Genomic DNA, 23,587 nt, shown 5'->3' on the forward strand with positions numbered 1-23,587 from the left:
AGCAGGGCAATGGAGATTTCCAGGACTGCTGGGAGTCATAGTGGAACAAGAACAAATAAATGGGGTGTGTTAGGGTAACTAAGTAGAAACAGGTGCATGTATGCTTGCATGTACACCAATGCTAGGAGTATAGTTCATAAATTTGATCAGCTTGAAGTGCTAGTCAAGACATCAAAGGCAGACATTGGAGACGTGGTGTCAGACATAAGCAGTGCAGAATTGGAATTTGGGGAGTACACTGTGTACAGAAAGGATAGACAAGTCAGGAAGGGATTATGCTGTTAGTAAAGAAACACATAACATCTAAGGAATTGCATCCAGTTGATGTCGGGGGCAATGCAATGTTGAGTCTGTTTGGTGTGACATAAGCACCGGGAAAGGGAAAATGACAGTAGATGTGTGTCTGATTAATCTGATGAGTATAATGAGTGATTGTGCAGAGAAATAGAGTGGGCCAGTAAATCAGAATGTCTTATAATGGGGGATTTTAACTTTCCAGATATCGACTGTAACGTGGGTTGGTCACTCGCACACACACACTACAAGATTGTTGTGGATTTATTGGATGACTGTTTTCTACAACAACATGTTCGAGAGGCAACCAGAGGAAGTAATATTTTTGATCTGATTATCTGCAGTGATTATTCATGCATTAAGAATTTGCAGAAAAAGAAACCACTGGGTGACAGTGATCACAATGTACTGATATGGGAATTACTTAAAGATGTAACTACCATCAAGGCTAAAGGGAAGGGCTATTGCTTTGGTAAAGGTGACTACAGGGGTCTCAGACAGTTTTTAAATTCTGCACAGTGGGATCAACTGATGATGTTACCAATGTTGAACTCTAAATGGGAAGCCTTGAGGGAATTAATTTTGGAAGCTACTAGGCTTTTATTCCAACTAATAAATATTGTTCAAGGTTTAGGCCTAAATGGGTGTCAGATGAACTAATGAGGCTCATGGCAGAGAAGAAAAATGTATGGGATGCATATAAAGTATAAGGTGACACAGAAGCCTATGGGAGATATAAGATAATCACAAAGTGTAATCAAGTCACAAAGGAGGTTAGGCAAGCAAAGGCAGATTACGAGAAATCCTTGCCAACGGATGTAAAGAAAAACAGCAAAGAGTTCTTTACTTATGTAAACTCTAGAAGGAAAGGAATGAATCAGATTGGACCACTTAACATAGATAGGTTTACTCTTGATGATCATGCTTAGATAGCTGATAAACTGAATATGTATTTTGCATCTACATTCACACATGAGGATTTATTCAATGAGGGGAGTGCAAGAAGTTTATCAAACTCTTACAGGGAGCTAAGTGATTTTGTAATAACTGAGAGTAAAGTGGAGGAAAAATTGTTCAAGTTAAACAGAGGAAGGCTTTGGGTTGGATGGGATCTATCTAGTTATATTAAATTAGGCAGCAAAGGAAGTAAGCAAATCCTTAGTTATAATTATGAGAGCTTCCTTGGACTCAGGGGAGGTCTCCGAGGACTAGAGTTATGCAAATGAGTCACCAATTCACAAAGGGGGTTCAAAAGGTGACAAATGTAAATATAGATCTGTTAGTTTAATTTTTGTTCTGGGGAAAATAATGGAGTCACTAATTAAAGAAACATTGCAGGATCATCTAGACAAGACTGCAGTAATAGTTAAGATACAACATGGGTTTGTTAAAGGGAGGTCTTGTTTCTCCAATTTGATTGGATACTATTATGTGGTAACAAAGAAACTGAATGTCAAAAATAATTTTGATATCATATACTTCAGAAAAGCTTTTGATACCGTTGCACATGGAAGACTACTGTACAAATTGGAGAGATATGGCATTAACAGTAAGTTTCTACAATGGATAATGGGATGGTTTAGTGGGAGACGACAGAAAGTGGTAATCAATGGACACTGCTCTTTGTGGACAAATGTTATTAATGGAGTTCCCAGTGTTCAGTGTTGGGCCCATTGTTGTTTTGTATATTTATCAATGATACTGATGAAGGTATATACATCAGGTTTAATGTCCAAGTTTGCAGATGATACAAAGGTTGGCAGGGTTGTTATCGACAGTAAAGACAGTATGCCACTCCAATTTGATATAGATAAGTTGGGTAAATGGGCTGACAAGTGGGGAATCAGTGGACTGAAGTTTAACATTGACAAATGCAAAGTACTGCATACGGGTAGCAATAACCGAAGAGAAACTTACCAACTGTGTGGTGCTACACTCAGGGAAGTGGAAAGTGAAAAGGGCCTGCAAGTAAATATGAAGTTCGCTGCGCAGTGCAGATGGGCTGCCAGGACAGGTCAAGTAGTCTTGTCAATTGTAGCAATTTTGCTAGCAGGGACAGGGAGGTGACTATCCCGTTATAAAAGACAATGGTCAGGCCACTGTACAGGTCTGGATGCCTCTTTTTATGAAGGATGTAGAGTTGTTAGAATGAGTACAAAGAATGGCACCAAGATTGGTGAGGGGAACAAAGGGGTGCTTTTACAAAGAAAGGCTTAAATTCTGCAAATTGTGCAGCACCTGGAGAGTAGGTACTTGTGAGGTGATCTGATTGAGGTATATAAGGCCTTGAATGGCTTGAGTAAGCTGAATCCTGATGGGATTCTTCCTCTTACTGAGATTAAGAAACTGATGGGGCACAGATTCAAATTGAGGAAAGACAGTTGTAGAATAGATGTGTGGAAATTTGCCTTTAGCCAGCAGGTAGTTGATTGGTGGATCAGGTTCCATCTTTTGATGTGGAAGTTGATAGCCTAAATAAATTTAAGGCTGAACTGGACAGGCATTTGGAACGAATGGGGGGGTGAAATGGAGGGGGGTTTTTTGGCTGATCCTGCATAAGCTTGTTTCCTTGCATCATACATCATATGCCTCTACTAATGCTAATTCTAATGGTTTAGCTGACAGAAGGCGAAATTAGGTAAGGAATTTGGATAGAAATAGACACCCATGCCCTTGAATACACTAATAGCCCAGAGTATGGAATATATTAGATGCAAGAAAGTGAACAGTATATGAATGAAGAATATAAAGTTAGTGCTCAGGTTATCTGGTGGAATTTCCCATCCATCCTAGTAACGGCCCTGGACATGGTAGATGCGTGTGTGTGTGTGTGTGTCAATACATAGTTATATGTATACAAATATGTAATAATCTTATAATTTCTCTTTTACTTAACAATTAAAATATAATTAATTATAATATAAGTAATCTTATAGTAGTAGTAGTAGTGGTGGCATGTGATGCAAGAAAGCAAGTGTATGAGCTTATGCAGCATCAGCCAAAAAAAAAAAAAAAATCACACCATTCCCTCCAAATGCCTGTCCAGTTCCTCCTTCAATTTATTTAACCTATCAACTTCCACAATGACAGATGGAAGTTTGTTCCAGCAATTAACCTGGCTAAAGGCAAATTTCCGCACATCTATTCTATATCTGTCTTTTCTTAATTTGAATTTATGCCCCCCTTGGATTCGAAATCTGAACAAGTGATAGGATCCCATCAGAATTCAGTGTGCTCAACCCATTCAAGGCCTTACACACCTCAATCAGATCACCGCGCAGGTTCCTAGTCTCCAGCCACTGCAATTTGAAGAATTTAAGCCTCTCTTGGTAAGAGGATCCCTTCATTCCCCTCACCAATCTTGTTTCCCTTCTCTGTACACGCTCAAGCAAATCTACATCCTTCCTAAAATTTCGAACGAACAGAGGGGTGAAGTGGAAGTGGTTATTTTTATTTATTTATGTTACTTTTTTTTTTTTTTTTTTTTTGGCCTGATGCTGCATAAGCTTGCTTTCTTGCATCAAATGCCTCTACTAATGCTAATGCTAATGCTGTACTCAAGGCGTGGCCTGACCATTGCCTTATACAGAGGGACAATCACCTCCTTTTCCCTGCTAGCAAAATTCCTATATATCATTGACAGAACCCTATGACCTGCCTTGGTAGCCTGTCTGCATTGCTCAGAAAACTTCATATCTGACTGCAATTACTCCCCTTTTCATTTTCTACCACCTTAAGTGTAGTACGACACAGTTGGTACATTTCTCAGGGGTTGCTTCTACACATATGCAGTACTTTGCATTTGTCAAAGTTAAACTTCAGTTGCCACTTCTTAGCTCATCTGCCCAAATTATCTAGATCCTGTTGCAGAAGCACATTGCAATGAGGAGTTATTCAGGAAGGAGAATGATGTAAGTAAAGTAAACATTGGCAGTGAGCTGGATGATTTTGTAATAACTGAGAGGAAAGTGGAGGAGAGATTGTTGAGGATAAACATAAAAAAGGCACCTGGGGTGGATGGGATCTATCCAGTTATATTAAAGGAGGCAGCAAAGGAAGTATGCAAACCCCTAGCCATAATTATGAGAGCTTCTTTGGACTCAGGGGAGGTACCCATAGACTGGAGATGTGCAAATGTAACCCCAATTCACAAAGGAGGATCAAAGGCTGACACAAGTAATTATAGACCTGTTAGTTTAACTTCTGTTCCAGGTAAATTAATGGAGGCACTGGTTAAAGAAGCACTGCAGGATCATCTAGGCAAGAATTCAGTTATAGCTCAGACGCAGCATGGTTTTGTTAAGGGCAGGTCTTGCCTGACCAATTTGATTGGATACTATGATGTAGTCACAAAAGAACTGGATGCAGGGAATAACTTTGATATTATATATTTGGATCTTAGAAAGGCTTTTGATACTGTTGCACATGGAAGACTGCTGCACAAATTGGAGCAGTGTGGCATTGGAGGCAAATTGCTGCTATGGATAAGGGGATGGTTGAGTGGCAGAAGACAGAGAGTGGTAATCAATGGACACTGCTCAACGTGGACTAATGTTATTAGTGGAGTTCCTCAAGGTTCAGTGTTGGGTCCGTTGTTGTTTTCGGTGTTTATGAATGATATTGATGATGGGATATCAAGTTTAATGTTCAAAGCTTCCTCGGCGGAGGCCGTGCACAGCAGTGTCTCAGGTCAAAGACTGCATACCAAAAGATCTTAGTAGTGGAGTGGTTTATAGAATTTAATGCCCGGATTGTGGGGAGTGTTATGTGGGGGAAACAAAACGACGGCTCAGGGATCGTCTGGGGGAACATTTAAATGCCATAAGAACCGCTGAATACAACAAGTCTGCTGTGGCCGAACATTTTTGGGAGAAGCAGCATCAAATCTCCCCGGAGGACGCTATTATTTTGGATCGTGCACATGGATACTGGGAGCGTAAATGGCTCGAGGGTTTACTGATTAGTTCATCCAGTAGGAATACCATGAATAGAGATAGAGGCATACGTATTAATTCTATCTTTGAAACAATTATATTAAGGTCGGATGAACGATTTTCTTTGCCACGTTCCCGAGACATTTCCGCTTCCAGTTCTCACGGTACCTCCACACGTGGTATTTCTCCACACTTGTGGAGGTACCGTGAGCCTGCTACTTAAGGAGATGTTGCAGGAAGTCATATTACTGTTGAAGAAGGGAGCCGACGCTCCCGAAAGCTTCAGGTTTTTAGGGCTTTTATTGTTTTATATTTTAGCAAATTTTATTGTAAACGATCTTTTATTACAGTTTTTAGCATTCCGCAATAGTTTATTGTAATTATTTTGTGTAAAGATTGTAGTCATATTAAATTTTATTCAATGGTCGGTGTATGAATTTATATATTTTTTAGACATGGTTTGAGCATGTTCAATGCTGATGGGATTCTTCCTCTTGCTCAGAATAATCCTGAGAGGGCATAAATTCAAATTGAGGAAAGACAGATGTAGGATAGACGTGCAGAAGTTTGCCTTTAGCCAGCGGGTGGTTGGTTGGTGGAACAGACTTCCATCCCTTGTCGTGGAAGTTGATAGCCTAAATAAGTTTAAGGCTCAGCTGGACAGGTATTTCGAACGAACAGAGGGGTGAAGTGGAAGTGGTTATTTTTTATTTATTTTTATTTATTTTTATTTATTTTATTTTTTTTTTGGCTGATAAGCTTGCTTTCTTGCATCAAATGCCTCTACTAACGCTAATGCTAAATCCCATATGAGTACAATGTGATCACTGCCACCTAGTGGTTCCTTTATCTGCAAATTCTTAATACATGAATGATCACTGCTGATAACCAGATCAAGAGTATTACCCTCTCTGGTTGCCTAATAAATTTAAGGAGGAACTGGACTGGCATTTGGAGGGAATTGTGTGTGTGTGTTTTTTTTTTTTTTTTTTTTTTTTTGGCTGATGCCGCATAAGCTCATACACATGCTTTCTTGCATCACATGCCACTACTACTACTTCTACTACTACTACTACTACTACTACTACTCCTCTCGAACATGCTGCTGCAGAAAATGATCTTCCAATAAATTCACGAAAGTCTTACAAGTGTGTGAGTGACCAACCCACCAGCTCCAGTCATTATCTGGGAATTTTAAAATCCCTCATTATAAGACATTCTGATTTACTAGCCCCACTCTATTTCTCTGTACAATTGTTCCTTGTACTCATTCGAGTCCTTAGGCCTATAACACACTCCTACTCTTATTTTTGCTTTCGCAGTGCTTGTCACACCAAACTGACTGAACAGTGCACTGTTCATCTATATCAACTGGATGCACTTCTTTTGATTTTGTTTTTTTTAATTAACAGTATAACACCTCCTCTCTTCCTATCCTGATCCTCCCTTTCCATCCTTTTTGTACACATTGTACTCCCTAAATTACAGTTCTGCATTCCTTATATCTGTGTGACACCACATGTCTGCTATCTCAACAATATCCACCTTTAATGTCTTGGCCAACACTTCAAATTCGTCAAATTTATTTACTATACTTCTAGCTTTGATATACATGCAAGTATACATGTACCTATCCTTATTATTAGTTATCCTAACACATCCCATATACCCACCTGTTTCACGATGACTGCCATCCGTCCCTGAAACCCCCAGCACCCCTCGCTCCAGGTCGCTACTTATTCTAATAGAAGTAGTGCAAGGATCACCTTCACCTCTGCCTGCGGCTACTTTTAAACTTTTAGTCTGTGAATCCCCCGAAGCTATCAGTTTTCTGATCCACCTAACACTGCCTCAATAGCATCAGCAAATATTCTTGCACCCTTTCTATTTAAGTGTATCCCATCCCTGTAGAAGCAGTCTCTCCTGTTAACAAGCACGGTCCACACTGAAAAAATTCTACCCCTTGAGCCTTGCACATTCCCTTCAATGCCGAATTGATTGATAAGGCTCTCATCACATATTCCCTCCTATCGTGTCTGGGCAGAATTGCAGACACTTTCAAATTTAACCCTGGCTCACGACTTTTTTGCAACATTGACCTGTACTTGTTAAGTAAACCTGCAGATCTCCTATAACTTATTTTATCTTTGTAAGATAAGATAATTTATCTTACTCTTAATTAATCATAATGTTATAACTTACTTTTATGAGTTTCAAATACCTTGGAAAGGCATATGACAGTGTTCCAAGAAAACTCTTATAGGAAGCACTGAAAGAGACAAATATTGATGGACAACTGATTAACATTATTAAGGCAATTTACAGGAATAATAGATGCAGAATTAAAGTGGAATCAGCTTTGTCACCTGAATTCCACACTTCAAAAGGCTTATTACAAGGTTGTTGCATGTCACCAACACTTTTCAAAATTTATATCGACATCTGCCTAAGATCCTGGTAAAAAAAAATGTAATAAAATGGGATTTCCGATTAATAAGCACACCTATATTCACAATTTACATTTTGCAGATGATCAGGTGGTGATAGCACAAGACTTAGAAGATGCAAAGTATGCATGTCGTCAATTGTTTGAGGAATATGAACAATGGGGTCTAAAAATCAATTTTAGCAAGTCTAAAATGTTGTCTTCAGGGCCAGGACACGTTCTAAATATTGCAGGTTTTAAAATCAAACAAATCGATAAATTCAAATATTTAGGATCAATCTTACAAAGTGATGGATCATCCCAAGCAGAGATCAACAAGAGAATTACAGACGGCAGAAAGGCTATTGGCATGTTAAACTCTGTTCTGTGGAGCAAAAATATCCTAAATGAAATAAAGAAACTTATATTTAAAACGATTGTACAAAGTCTTCTATTGTATGGAGCGGAAACCTGGACATTGAATAGGCGAGCGGAAAACAAATTGCTCTCCACAGAAATGGATTTTTGGAGCCGCTCAGCAGGAACTTCTAGAAGAGACAGAAAATGGAATGAAGACATAAGAGAAAAAATGGAAGTGAAAAAGACTATTATTGACACCATCAAAGGCTATCCTGGAATGGATATCCCCTGGAAGAAGGAGAAGAGGAAGACCTAGGAAGTCATGGATGGATGGAGTACGGGAGTGCATGACAGTCCGAGGCTTAACCGACCAAGACACCTCGAACCGCACTTTATGGCGGGAAAAAATTCCTAACAAGAAATAACTTGTAGGCTGAGGAAACCCATTGTAAATGGAAACACTCCTCTTGAAGAAGAAGTTATAACTTAAGTCTTATAATTAATTTTTTACTTAACAGTATTGTCTTGTACTTAATCTTTTACTATTGTAATCTTAAATGTGTAGTAACTACATATGTGAAACAGTGTGGCTGATATAAGTGAAACAGTATCTTGTCAGGAGGACACCCGATTTCACAATTTCAGCATAACATATATATACTGGAAATAATCCATATATGCAGCATATAATGTTTCAATAGTTTCCTGTACATATATCGGTGTATTGTAGACAATAAAATTTAAATTAAATTTAATTTTTAATCAAAATGAATTTGTATGGGTGTTTTAAATGCACAGATAACTGGCATGTACATTATGTTACCTTTAATTTTACTTGAGGTTCATTGCTCTTACAGGCCCCCTCCGTAGTCAGGTGGGCAGGAGCAGCAGTGCGTAGCATACGCTTCTTGATTAGACCGGGGTTCGAGCCCGTGACCACCAAATACGGAGGATGCGGAAAGGTCGGGGAATAACCACCTAGTATGAGTTCATTGGCATATAAGTAATCAAAGATTATGGACACTTTCATCGAAGTGTCCATATTGTCATTTTTCATGTGTCCACATTTCACCAAAGTATCCATAGTGTCTAATTTCATCAAAGATTATGGACACTTATACCCCAGTGAACTCATACTAGATAAAACAAACAGCAGTGGTACTACAGCCCCTTTCCTAGATCTAGAAATTACATTAATAAAGAACAAAACTACTATCAACCTGTACAACAAACGTGATGCATTCAACTTTAATATAGTCAACCTCACACAATGGGATTCCAATATTTCCAGAGGAGTACATGCTAACGTTATACTAGTGCAAAGCATCAGAATAGCAACCATTTGCAGCAATAATGAAACAACCATCGATAACATCAAGATACTATACAAAAAACTAATAAACAACCATTTTCCTAAAGCATATCATCGCCACCGCTTCCGTAAAGCCCTTAACATCATAAAGCATAAAAAACTAAGGCACATTAAAATAAACAGCATTATCTTTAATTAATAACAAATCCCATACACATCAAGTATGTAAATAGTGTATATACAATACACTAGGCCTCTGTGGTATCTTACAGTCTAGAAAACTTGTACACACCAATTGGCCTAATACAGTGTATTAAACATGTATATATATATTGTAATCATATTTAATCTTAACTTTCATTTCATTATATTCCTACTGCATTTTTCACACAACTGACCTTAAATACATGATGCACTTACTCCCAGACCTTCACTTAGGGTCTTAACTATAGGAACGGGTTTGCAACCCCGAACTACCCGAGCCCAACTACTTATCTCTACTTCATTCATCTTTCTGCTTTACTAACCACTACTTCTTATGTCCTGTGAGCCATTAGTCTACCGAATGCAATAGCGGGATACTACTTTCTAACTTTACCCAATATATTTTTCACCTTAACAAAGTTTAGCTGCTTTTTACTGCTACTTTGTCAGCTATTATATTTCTTAACTATCCTGGGCAGTTTGGACATCATGTATTTAACCTAGCTCATCATCACCACCCATTTCATTTCAATCTATACAGTGATTAATCACCACTCATTTCATTTCAATCTATACAGACACCATAACTTTTTTTTTTTTTTTTTCTCTTCACACCTAATGCTAGGAGCTGCTAGCGTACCCACACATAAATATATCAGCACCCCGCCATCTTGGTCTTTTGGTCAGTTTTACAAAGTAACGCTCAGTTACTTTGTTAAAAAAAAGTTTCTTCCTGTCTATACCGATATTCCTTACTTTAGTTTAGTTTCAATTCTTTTCACTTGCTTCTGTAAGGTCATCCATGATCTGTATGCACCACGTATCATAACCACTTTTATTGGCGCATTATCTTATAATCTTACTGCAAAATTCAAAATCTAAGTTTGCCTTTGTAACACGTGGCTACTATACACATGCACTATAGCATACAGAGCATGTCGGAAACAGAAGCAAGAGCATTGCTGTCTTTTTCATAATTTCGGTGGTTGACCTCTGATGATGATACTGAAATTGTGAAAGACACCGCAATGTTATTTCATCTTGGTCGCTTTTTCAATTCTTATCTTTATTTTAATTTCCGGTCCATTTCTTCCTCTTTTTCATACCATATATCGCTCCCACTGTATACCGTATATTCATTAGATTTAATTCAATAAAATCTCCTTCTCGTGTTCTACTTACGATATTTTATACATAAATAATTTTATATATATATAAAATAGTGTTGGTTATCCTAGGTAATGTGAACCGAGGGAACGTTGGATACCATGGAAGGTTTGGTAATTATTAAATAAACTGGATTTGAATACGGTAACGTGATGATGCACACTCTGTTTTAGACTTACTTATTGACTCTTAAATTATACAATAAATCACATAATGACATTTAAATTATACAATAAAACCCTTTTAATTTTATTTACAACTGTTTTATTACAAATCATTTAAAAAAAAAAATAGTACATGTATAAAAATTACAAGTTGTAGACAAGAAAAATGTACACTTACCATTGTTAACACCTTAATATCATATAAAAATTTCTTTAATGGGTTTCTGTTTCATAGAAGCTCCTCACTTTTTAGCTGCTATATTTTGTAGGTGCCTAAATAACAATATATTGGTGTGCATGGTATCCTCCTGCTCTATAATATAATGTAAACCTGACTCAGTAGCATTTAGACCTTCGGTGTGTGTCATTTTTTTGTAGTTTCTGTGCATGCACCCTTCATCATCATCTTCACTTTCATCTTTTTGTATGTCAACAGCTTTGTGATCATGCCATGAGTCATTTCCAGCTGTTCATCAGAATTCATCCAGTCTTTAATATTCTCTGTAATAAGAGTGTCCGAAACAGGAAGGTTATTGGCTAGTTCTAAAAGGGCTTCCTCACCTCTTTCTTCTTCGTTTGCCATCTTGTTCTTGTTGGCTTCATTTTGGAGCATGAAATATTTTTCCGGTGTTTAATTGGGATAGACATTTTAACATCGTTACATGCTTCTGCCAATCAGTAAATAACATTCTTGATGTTCATGTTTTTTAAGATTCTCAGCAACACTGGTCCCTGTTTCAAGATGTTGAAGTAGATGTTAGCATTAGCATTAGCATTAGCATTAGTAGAGGCATATGATGCAAGAAAGCAAGCTTATTCAGCATCAGCCAAAAAAAAAAAAAAAAAAAAACACCCTCTCCCATTTCACCCCTCCGTTCGTTCGAAATACCTGTCCAGTTGAGCTTTAAATTTGTTTAGGCTATCAACTTCAACAACAAGTGATGGAAGTCGGTTCCACCAACCAACCACCCGCTGGCCAAAGGCAAATTTCCGCACATCTATCCGACATCCGTCTTTCCTCAATTTGAATTTATGCCCTCTGAGGTGATTATTCTGAGAGAGATGAAGAATCCCATTGGCATTGAGCATGCTCAAACCATTCAAAGCCTTATACACCTCTATCAGATCACCTCGCCGGTGCCTAGTCTCCAGACTCTGTAATTTGCAAAACTTAAGCCTTTCTTCGTAAGAGCAACCCTTTGTTCCATTTACTAATCTTGTTGCCCTTCTCTGTACCCGTTCCAGCAGCTCTACATCCTTCTTGAAATGAGGCCTCCAGACCTGTATACAGTACTCAAGATGTGGCCTAACCATTGCCTTATATAAGGGAATAATCACCTCCTTATCCCTGCTAGAAACATTCCTGTATATCATTGACAAGACACCATGAGCTACTCTTGCAGCTCGTCTGCACTGCTCAGAGAACTTCATATCTGCCTGCACAATTACCCCCAGGTCCTTTTGATTCTCCACCACTGTCAGTGTAGTACCGCAGAGTTGATACATTGCTCTGGGGTTACTGTTACCCATATGTAGTACTTTACATTTGTCAATGTTAAACTTCATTTGCCACCTCTCAGCCCATCTGTTCAACCTTTCCAGATCCTGTTGCAGCAGCATAGCGTCAGTAGTGTCCTTAACGACCCTGCCAACCTTTGTATCATCTGCAAACTTAGACATTAAACTTAATATCCCATCATCAATATCATTCATAAACACCGAAAACAACAATGGACCCAACACTGAACCTTGAGGAACTCCACTAATAACATTAGTCCACGTTGAGCAGTGTCCATTGATTACCACTCTCTGTCTTCTGCCACTCAACCATCCCCTTATCCATTGCAGCAATTTGCCTCCAATGCCACACTGCTCCAATTTGTGCAGCAGTCTTCCATGTGCAACAGTATCAAAAGCCTTTCTAAGATCCAAATATATAATATCAAAGTTATTCCCTGCATCCAGTTCTTTTGTGACTACATCATAGTATCCAATCAAATTGGTCAGGCAAGACCTGCCCTTAACAAAACCATGCTGCGTCTGAGCTATAACTGAATTCTTGTCTAGATGATCCTGCAGTGCTTCTTTAACCAGTGCCTCCATTAATTTACCTGGAACAGAAGTTAAACTAACAGGTCTATAATTACTTGTGTCAGCCTTTGATCCTCCTTTGTGAATTGGGGTTACATTTGCACATCTCCAGTCTATGGGTACCTCCCCTGAGTCCAAAGAAGCTCTCATAATTATGGCTAGGGGTTTGCATACTTCCTTTGCTGCCTCCTTTAATATAACTGGATAGATCCCATCCACCCCAGGTGCCTTTTTTATGTTTATCCTCAACAATCTCTCCTCCACTTTCCTCTCAGTTATTACAAAATCATCCAGCTCACTGCCAATGTTTACTTTACCTACATCATTCTCCTTCCTGAATAACTCCTCATGCGTGAATGTAGATGCAAAATACTCGTTTAGATTGTTAGCCACCTGAGCAGGATCCTCAACTGTTGAACCATCAATATCCAGTGGACCAATCTGATTCATCCCTTTCCTTCTCGAGTTCAAGTATGTAAAGAACTCCTTTCTGTTTTTCTTTGCATCTTTTGCCAAGGATTTTTCGTAGTCTGCCTTTGCCTGCCTAATCTCCTTTGTGACTTGGTTACAGACCAACTTATATCTATCATAGGCTTCCATGTCACCCATTAATTTGTATGTATCCCATGCATTTTTCTTCTCTGCCACACGTCTCATTAGTCCATCTGACAACCATTTAGGCCTAAACCTTGAACAATATTTCTTAGTTGGTATGTAAAGCCTGGTAGCCACCAAGATTAGTTCCTTGAATGCTTCCCATTTTGAGTTTGCTGTTGGTAACATCATCAGTTGGTCCCACTGTATAGAATTTAAATACTGTCTCAGACCATCATAGTCGCCTTTACGAAAACAAAAACCCTTCCCTTTACCTCTGATGGTAGTTACCTCCTTGAGTAAATCCCACTTCAACACACTGTGATCACTTCCACCTAGTGGTTCATTTATCTGCAGGTTCTTAATGCATGAAGAATCACTACTGATAATCAGATCAAGAGTATTGCTCCCTCTTGTTGCCTCACGAACATGCTGATGTAGAAAACAATCATCCAATAAATCCACAAAAGCCTTGCTAGTGTGCGAGTGACCAACCCACAAATTCCAGTCAATATCTGGGAAATTAAAATCCCCCATTATAAGACTCTGATTTACTGGCCCACTCTATTTCCCTGTACAATATATTATTATACTCATCAGAGTCATTAGGCCTATAGCACACTCCTACTCTCAATTTTGATTTCCCTATGCTTATGTCACACCAAACTGACTCAACACTGCCCTGTCCATCGATGTCAACTGGCTTCACTTCCTTTGACTTTATGTGTTTCTTAATTAATAGCATAATCCCTCCTCCCCTCCTGTCCTGTCTATCCTTTCTATATACATTGTATTCCCCAAATTCCAGTTCCGCATTACTTATATCTGTGTGACACCACGTCTCTGATATCCCAACAATATCTGCCTTTGATGTTTTGAGCAATACCTCAAATTCATCAAATTTATTTACCAAACTCCTAGCATTGGTGTACACGCAGGTATACATGCACCTGTTTCTATTCTTAGCTACCCTAACACAACCCATGTGTTTACTTGTAACGCAATGACTACCAGCAGTCTCTGAAATATCCTGTATCTTGTTTTTCAGACTTCTGCTCATTTGAATAGAAGCAGTGCAAGAATCACTTCCACCTCTGCCAGTGGCTACTGTTAATCTATTAGTCCTTGTATCCCCCCGAACTAGCAGTTTTCCGACCCACCTAACACTGCCTCGACAGCATCAGCAAAAATTCTTGCACCCTTTCTATTTAAGTGTATCCCATCCCTGTAGAAGCAATCTCTCCTGTTAACAAGTACAGTCCAGGCTGAAAAAAATTCTACCCCTTGAGCCTTGCACAATCCCTCCAGGGCCGAATTGATCGACAAGGCTCTCATCATATACTCCCTCCTATCGTGTCTGGGCAGAATTGCAGACACTTTCAAGTTCAACCCTAATTCACGGCTTTTTTTCAACAGTGACCTGTACTTGCTAAGTAATTCCGCCGGTCTCCTACTCTTAATATCATTAGTGCCAACGTGTACAACTATATCACCTTTTGTGCCCTTAAAAGATGATATCCGCTGTACAACGTCATCAACCTTTGCCCCTGGCAGACATACCCTGGTCCTATTCCACCTATCCTTTTTACAAAGCATGTTCCCCGTTTCCCTGACAATAGAGTCACCAACAACTACTAGTTCCTGTGGGACCAGCGCATTCTGCCTAGGGGGATGCCCCTGTGTTGCCTGATGACCAAGTGCAAGCTCTGGCGTTGATGTGGGCAGCTGAGAGCTTGATGGGCCCCTCAATTTATTTCCTTCGAGGGCATCCACCCTGTCCTTCAAGCTCTCATAAAGGCCCATAACAACGCTGAGTTGTCGCCTGATTTCCTTGCACTCCTTACATCGTGCACACACAAAGACATCCCCCTTGGCAGTATCATGTCCCGTACCCGACTGCTCCGCAAACATCAAGCAAACAGTGCATTTTAATAGACTGTGATTCAGAGGGCAACTGCCCCCCTCAGTTCTCCCCTGAACCACAGCACTCCCATTAGCTTGAGCCTTTTGCTTTGCTGCTCTGGTCAGAGTCATGATTCCAATTTAATTCAATAAAATTTAAAACAAAAATTAAATCCTTAAGTTATATCCCAAAACAGTTATGTTATATATATATATATATATATATATATTTTTTTTTTTTTTTTTTTCGGTATCTAGTGTTCCCTTTATACAACTTCCGTATCACGTGTACCACTATAGTTATGTATTAATTATTTGTTACGATTAAGTCGTTATATATATATAGAGTTAAAAATACAATTTAATTGACAATAAAGTTTATCAAGATTAATAGATTTACTGATTAATTGACAATATTATATTATGCAGTATACTACACTAAGCTTATGCTATCGTGTAAAAATGGCGGGAATTGACGAACGGTATTTCTACGGACTCGTAAGTATTGATTAGCTTCGAAATCTCGCTATCTCAATTTAGAATAAACTAAGGATCCTGACTAGGTCTATAATCTACTTATAGAAGATAATTTGATATAACAATTGGTTAATAAATCGACTAAATTTGGTTAAAAGACCTCTCGTTCAATTTGTCACACGTGGATTTGATACCGTTACCGATACTAAGTAATATCTACGAAATCTCTGTCTAAGTTAAACTTTAAACTAAGTATCGTAACTAGGAATATAAAGCTACTCTAGAAAATAAGTTAATATGACAATATAAACTAATAAAGCAGAAAATAAATCAGGAAAAACTTCTCTGTTTGAAGAGCTTTAAGGAGCAATGTCTGCACAGGCCAACCTCGCACCCAGACTCCTTTTAAGAGCTGTTGCCTATAGTTGTGTTTAAAAGTCTCCAAAACACCTTGATCTAGAAGTTGAAGAAGGGATGTCACATTAGGTGGCAAAAACAGAACTCTGATGTCACCAAAAACTAGTTTCGAATAGAAGCAGTGCAAGAATTACTTTCCCCTCTGTCTGCAGTTGTAGTAATCTGTTAGTCTGTGCATCCGCCCCCACACACAAAGCTATCAATTTTCTGACCTACCTAATGCCACCGTGATAGCATTAGTGAATATTCTTAAACCCGTTCTATTTAAATGTATCCCATCTCTGTAAAAACAGTCTCTCTTGGTAACAAGCACAGACTATGCTGAAAATATTCTACCCGACGGGTCTTACTCAGTCTGACTAGTTCCAAATTGATTTCTCATTGATCAACCAAATTGATCATTGAATTACCTAATTAAAAGCTTAGTCATTGAATTTATTTACAGTACTTCTGTAATTAAATTAAATCAGTTCTGCCATTACTCTATATACAAATTAAATTTTTGAATATTTTAGCTTTTTCCAACCCATGTGCATCTGTACATTTGCTTAAAATTGTTTTTTCCAGTCAAATGTGACTGGTTATTTTTGCACATAATTCACTAAAGGGTGGACATAAGTAATCACAAGGAAGGTGCATGTGTGAGTTCGGTCCATACATCATTCCATTTTCTCCTGTATCCACCTCCTCATTAGATATTTGACGAAAAACTTCTATGACACCAGCAGAATCCTTTGAATCTCCACCATTGAAATGAATACCTTCTTTATAAAACTTTTTTTTTTTTTTTTTTTTGCATGATGTGCCCTATGAAACAGGGTTTTCCCCCATAACCCTTGCACAGTCCCTCAGTTGAGAGTTATCTAGCTTTCATCATATAATTCCTTATCTTTACACATTTTTTCCAGGAGAACCTTGTATTTCTTGGCCAAGTCATCAGTTCATTTGTTTTAAATTCATTAGTACCAATGTGGATCACCAAATACTTATAGTACCCTTAAAAACTGATAGGTGGTTAGCACATCTGTTTTCACAACTGGCAGACAAGCTTTGGTTCTGTTCTATCTGTCTTTATTACAGAATATATTTCCCCTCTTCCCTTACAATTGAAACTCCCAGTAGGACTACCTTATGTGGAATCAAATCATTCTACACTCATTGATCCAGTACTGGGAATCAATCAGAGAATCCTTTAGTCCTGGAGTGATGCTATTCCAAGTCTAGTCCTAAGACTTAGGATAGCATGACTGCCTTCGTTCAGATTTCTGTAGAGCCCCAACCCAAGTTCAGTTTTTCTGTCGAGAATCAATTCATGTTTCAGACGCTGAATCTTGCTTAATAGTATGCCAAATTGTAATTTAAGTTTGTTGGTCTTCATGCATGCAGCAACATGTACAAGGGAATATGACTCAGGTGAATTGTCAGTAACAGTTTCCCCATCAGTCATGACATTCTGTGAAGTTATGTATAGCTTTTTCAGTTGAAACAGTAATTAGCTTTATGTAAAGATAAATTTAAAAAAAAAACAAATTAAAATTAAGACTAGTTGAATTACTGTGTAATAATAGTACCTCTACACAAAAAAGGAGATAAAGAAAATTGCCAGAATTATAGACCCATTACCCTTTTAAACCCTATATATAAAATATTTATAAGGATCTTACAAAATAGGATAATTAAAATATATGAAGAAACAAATAGGGGAAGAACAAGCAGGATTTAGAAAAGACAGATAAACAATAGATCAAATATTCACACTAAACTCCATTGCAGAAAAATAGTGGTATCAGAAGAAACCTCTATCTGTGTTTCATCAATTTCAAGCATTTGACTCTGTAAACAGAGAAAATTTAATGAAACAACTACAAAAAATCCCATTTAATCAAGAAATAATCAAGTTCGTAAACAATTTCTACCAAAATACAAGAGCACTGGTAAAATTCAACAACTTTAAAACAGAGAAATTTGAAATAGAGAAAGGAGTCATGCAGAGATTCCCTTTATCATATTTAATATCTATCTAGAAGAATTAATGAAATCAATTGAAGGAAAAAGAGGCACAATAATAAATGGAAAAAACATAAACCACATAAAATATGCAGATGATATTGTGATTTTAACGGAAACCAAAGAACTAAAAGAAATATTAACAAACATCAATAAAGCATGCAACAGTTATGGAATTAATATAAATATAAATAAAACTAAAATAATGTAAATCAAAAAAAAAAAAAAAAATCACACATAGAAGACATAAACATCCAAAATTAACAGATAGAACAAGTACAAAAATTTGTGTACCTGGGCTCTCTAATAATAGACTCTAATAGACAAAAGAGTGGTAATAAATGGACACTGCTCTACATGGACTAATGTTATTAGTCATCAATGATATTGATGAAGGTATATCAGGCTTAATGTTCAAGTTTGCAGATGATACAAAGGTTGGCAAGGTTGTTAATGACACTAAACAGTATGCTATTGCAACAGGATCTAGAAAACTTAGGCAGATGGGTTGAGAAGTGTCAACTGAAGTTTAACATTGGCAAACGCAAAATACTGCATATGTTTAGCAGTAACTCGAGAGAAACGTACCAACTATGTGGTACTACATTCATAGAGGTGGAGAATGAAAAAGACTTGGGGGTAATTGTTCAGTCAGATATGAAGTTCTGTGAGCAGTGCAGATGGGCTGCCAGAGCAGGTCATGGAGTTTTGTCAACGATATATAGGAATTTTGCTAGCAGTGACAAGGAGGTGATTATCCCTTTGTATAAGGCAGTGGTCAGGCCACACCTTGAGTACTGCGTACAGGTCTGGAGGCCTCATTTTAGGAAGGATGTAGAGTTGCTAGAAAGAACACAGAGAAGGGCAACAAGATTGGTGAGAGGAACAAAGGGGTGCACTTATGAAGAAAGGTTTAAGTTCTGCAAGTAGCAGCATCTGGAGACTAGGCACCTGCAAGGTGATCTGATTGAGGTGTATAAGGCCTTGAATGGTTTGAGCAGGCTCAATGCTGACAGGATACTTCCACTTGCTCAGACTAAGAACCTGAGGGGGCATAGATTCAAATTGAGGAAAGACAGTTGGAGAATAGATGTGCGGAAGTTTGCCTTTAGCCAGTGGGTAGTTGATTGCTGGAACTGACTTCCATGTGTTGTTGTTGTGGAAGTTGATAGCTTAAATAAATTAATAAATTAATTAAAGGCTGAACTAGACAAATATTTGGAGTGACCGGATGGGCAAAATGGAAGGTTTTTTTTTTGGCGGATGCTGTATAAGCTTGCTTTCTTGCATCATATGCCTCAGCTAATGCTAATGCCCGGAAACCGAAATAATATTGACCAAATTAATCACAGACTGAACATCGGATGGACAAACTAAAAAACATATGGAAGAGCACTAAAATCTCAAATAGTCAAAAAATTAGACTGTATGAAATTGTCATCGTACCAACAGCAACTAATGGATCAGAGACATGGAGAATAAATAAGAAAGGAAGGCAAAAAAATAATGGTATTTGAAATGAGATGTCTAAGGAAAATCAATAAAACAAATTGGGAAAAACTAACTAATGAACAAGTAAGAAAAGATATGAATGTTGAACACAGCATAATAGAACAGATCTACAAAAAAGAACTTCAGTGGTTTGGACATGTGAACTGGATGAAGCAACACAGGCTGCCTAATGTAGTACTGACAGGAAGAATTGTAGATAAGAGACCGCCAGGAAAACCAAAACGAGAAGGGCTCCAATGCCTAAAGGAAAACACAGGCTTTCAGAGCTATCAACAATCATGAAAGATTGTGAAGAGACTGACAACGATGGAGGCCGCGATATCTAAATAGGGACTCAGCCCATGCCAACGGAAGAGTATAATAATGATGATGAATTACTATTATAAATTTTCCCCTTAAGAATTAAGGGAGGATTAAAGAGATAGCTGAATGGAACCAGTCTGTTTTTTTTTTTTTTTTTGCTGTTCCCAGATAGGCCTGGCCTGGCCTCCTTGTGTCAAATTAGTTTTTATTAATTTATTTCTAAAATTGTTTCCATTCCTATCTCAGATACCCAAGTTACTTTCACCTACTCATGTCTATTAATTGTAACTGCCTAAAGTGTGTCTATCAAGGAGCTTAAGTGTGTCTGATAAAGTATATTTTCACTTCATGGGTGCAAAATATGGGTTGAAATGCAATTAATGACCAGCAGTTGCACTCACATAATTGAACGGTGCAATTTCTCAATAAACTTTATTATGTATCCATTGCCTTTTAAATAAACACTATCCACAAGCTCATGAATATGTTATGTTTTTAATTTTCATTGAAACACATCAATGATTGAAAGAATTTTTTTCCCCTATCTTAGCCTTCTTGTTTACTTGGTTTTAACTTCTGTGACTGCGATTTATAAGGTTAATTAATTCTACCTATCTACAGCAGGTTACAACTGCCATTCTCTTATACACCAAATAAGAAAGTGATGGTTGCAATTTTCATTTTTTGAAACTAGTTTAAAAATAATCATTACATATAATTGCTATTATAGGTATATATGATTGCCACACAACTGCACCTTTGGGTAGGAAAGCAATTCCACTCCCTTTCATAATTCATCTACCACTGCATTTCTCTTCCTCCTCCTATATTTGGTTCTTAATCCCTACAGACATTTGTCTTCTCTCATTCCACTTTGAATGTTATGCAAACATGACCCTTTCCCCTTCCAAATTTAAGCGTCAGTTAAAGAGGCCTAAATAATTCTTCTAGTCACAAGCAGGAATCAAATATAGACTTCTTTAAACAGGCCATGGGGAACAGTAATCTTTCTAAATTTAAAACTCAACTATTATTATTATTATTATTATTATTATTATTATTAATATCCATATGATGCAAGGAAGCCTGAGGCTTATGCTGCACCAGGAAAAAAAAAAAAAAAATGTTCCCGAGTAACCCTGAGAGAGAGAGAGAGAGAGAGAGAGAGAGAGAGAGAGAGAGAGAGAGAGAGAGAGAGAGTCAAAAGTAGAAGGGAATCACCAAGAAAGAGAAGAATGATGATATCCAGCTCAGGACCCTGGGTGTGCCAAGCCCATACTCACCAGATGTGAGCCCCTGGGGTTCATAATGCTGCAATTATCATATAATTCTGCACTCATTGTTCATGTGAATGCACAACAATTAACATTGAGGCTGCCAAAGTGTTAATTGAAAAGTATTCATAGCTATTGAGTTTCAAACATTCTTGCAACCCAATGAAACTGTGTGGCTCTGTTACATATACTTGGACTTCTGAATGTGCATGGTAATAAATATAGATCTCCATGCTCAGTTTGCATACTGTCCAAAACAAACTACCAATGCTAGGTGGTTCGAAAAACTGCTACACCAGATCTTATTATCGTGCATGTCGTGATGACATGGTTATACATGCAGTTGCACGAAACTATGACCTGACCAAACCTTTACTGATGTCAGCTTAATATTCCAAATTCATTGGCAAATTTGAAGGCATATATCACCCATTGTATTAATATCATAGTCATATTCATCAGGTGGTAGATGACTTTCATCAACTGTTGAAATACCACCACTTTGCTTATTGGAGGCTTGAAGTGGCGAAACCCATGTTTAGTCTCTAGAGCAAAGTTTCCGGCATCCCCCTCTCCCCATACTTCTCCTTCAACCCATGCACGGTACTAAGTACTATAGGTTTTGATACCTTTCGTGTTTGGGGTTCTCATAAAAAAAAATGTATGGCTATGACATTAATACTATAACTGAAATGCAGTGCCATTTATCTTTTACTTAGGCACAGACATTTCATTGAGTAGTTAAAATCTATGATACCATAGTAATGTGTTGGAAATAATATATGCATAATTTTCATTTTTGTAGATTGAGAAGCTGCATTTCTCTTGATTTTTTTGATTCTCCATTGAACAGTTAACCTCATAGATTTTTGTACCTGCTCTCTTTAACTTTATCAGTCAAAAAACATACAATTTAGTAGGGTGCTTAAAAAAAAAAAAAAAAAAAATGTTACTGTTAATCAGAAATACTTATAAAATGTCACTTTTCAAATTCCATACCAGTAATGACTAGCTAAGCCTTTCTTTATTTTTGTTCATTTGCAGAACACTCTCATTTATTGTGAATTGAAAATGGATAGGCGACATATGAATAAAAGTTGTGGCTCATCATCACCATCCTGTTATTCAAGAACAAGGTAAACATATATGCAATTATGAAATTAACAACTTTGAATTCTTATGTTAAGCCTGATAAAGAAAGAGAATAATTAATTAATTTTTGTTTAGTAATCTTATTGCATATGAGTTATTGTTGGTGACTCTATTGTCAGGGAAACGGGAAATATATTGTGCAAAAAAGGATATGTGGAATGGGACCAGGGTGTGTCTGCCATGGGCAAAAGTTGGTGTTGTATAGTAATCATCTTTTATGGGCACAAAAGGTGATATTGTACATGCTGATACTAATGCCATTAAGAGTAGGAGATCTGCAGAATTACTTAACAAGTACAGGGCAATGTTGAAACAAGTTGCAAGTTTAAGGGTTAAATTTAAGTGTTCTGCAATTCTGCTCAGACCCAATAGGAGGGAGAATATTATGATAGCCTTATCAATTAGTTTGTCCCTGGAGAGAAAGAATAATGACAGGCTATTTGGGTAAAATTTATCTCAGTGTGGACTGTTTGTTAAGAGGAGAGACTGCTTCTACAGGGATAGATGGGATGCACTTAAATAGAAAGGGTACATGCATATTTTCTGGTTACATTGGGGCAGCGTTAGGTGGGTCGTAAAATTAGTAGCTTGGGAGACACACAGACTAATAGATTAAAAATAGCCACAGACAGAGGTGAAAGTGATTTTTGCATTGCTTCCATTGGAACATCTAGAAGCCTGGAAAGCAGGGTGCTGGGAATTTCAAGGGCTGCCATGAGTCATTATGGAACAAGTAAATACATAGGCTGATTATAGGGTAACTAAGAACAGGTGCATGTATATGTGCATGTACACCAATGCTAGGAGCATAGTAAATAAATTTGATGAATTTGAAGTTCTGGTCAAGTCATCATATGCAGTTGTTGGGATATTAGAGACTGGGTCTCACTTAGAAATAAGGAATGCGAATGCAGAATTTAAATATGGGGTAAATTGGGTAGAGAAATGACAGACAGGACAGAAGCCGGGGGCCGGGTAATGCTCTTAGTTTCAAAGTA

The 23,587-nt window shown here is 37.7% G+C and overlaps 1 protein-coding gene across 1 annotated transcript in view; it reads left to right on the top strand.

The window, feature by feature from the left end:
• LOC150075707 (calcineurin-binding protein cabin-1-like) overlaps nucleotides 1-23,587 on the top strand; it is a 1,104,404-nt gene that overhangs the window by 355,033 nt on the left and 725,784 nt on the right. The window contains exon 18 of the mRNA XM_090388624.1: nucleotides 22,482-22,573. Within this exon, the coding sequence (XP_090244750.1) occupies nucleotides 22,482-22,573 (92 nt within the window). The remainder of the gene's footprint in view (nucleotides 1-22,481; nucleotides 22,574-23,587) is intronic.

The sequence above is a fragment of the Mastigoproctus giganteus genome, chromosome 14 (genome assembly GCF_048544385.1).
Source record: "Mastigoproctus giganteus isolate SK-2022 chromosome 14, ASM4854438v1, whole genome shotgun sequence".
Lineage (NCBI taxonomy): Eukaryota > Metazoa > Arthropoda > Arachnida > Uropygi > Thelyphonidae > Mastigoproctus > Mastigoproctus giganteus.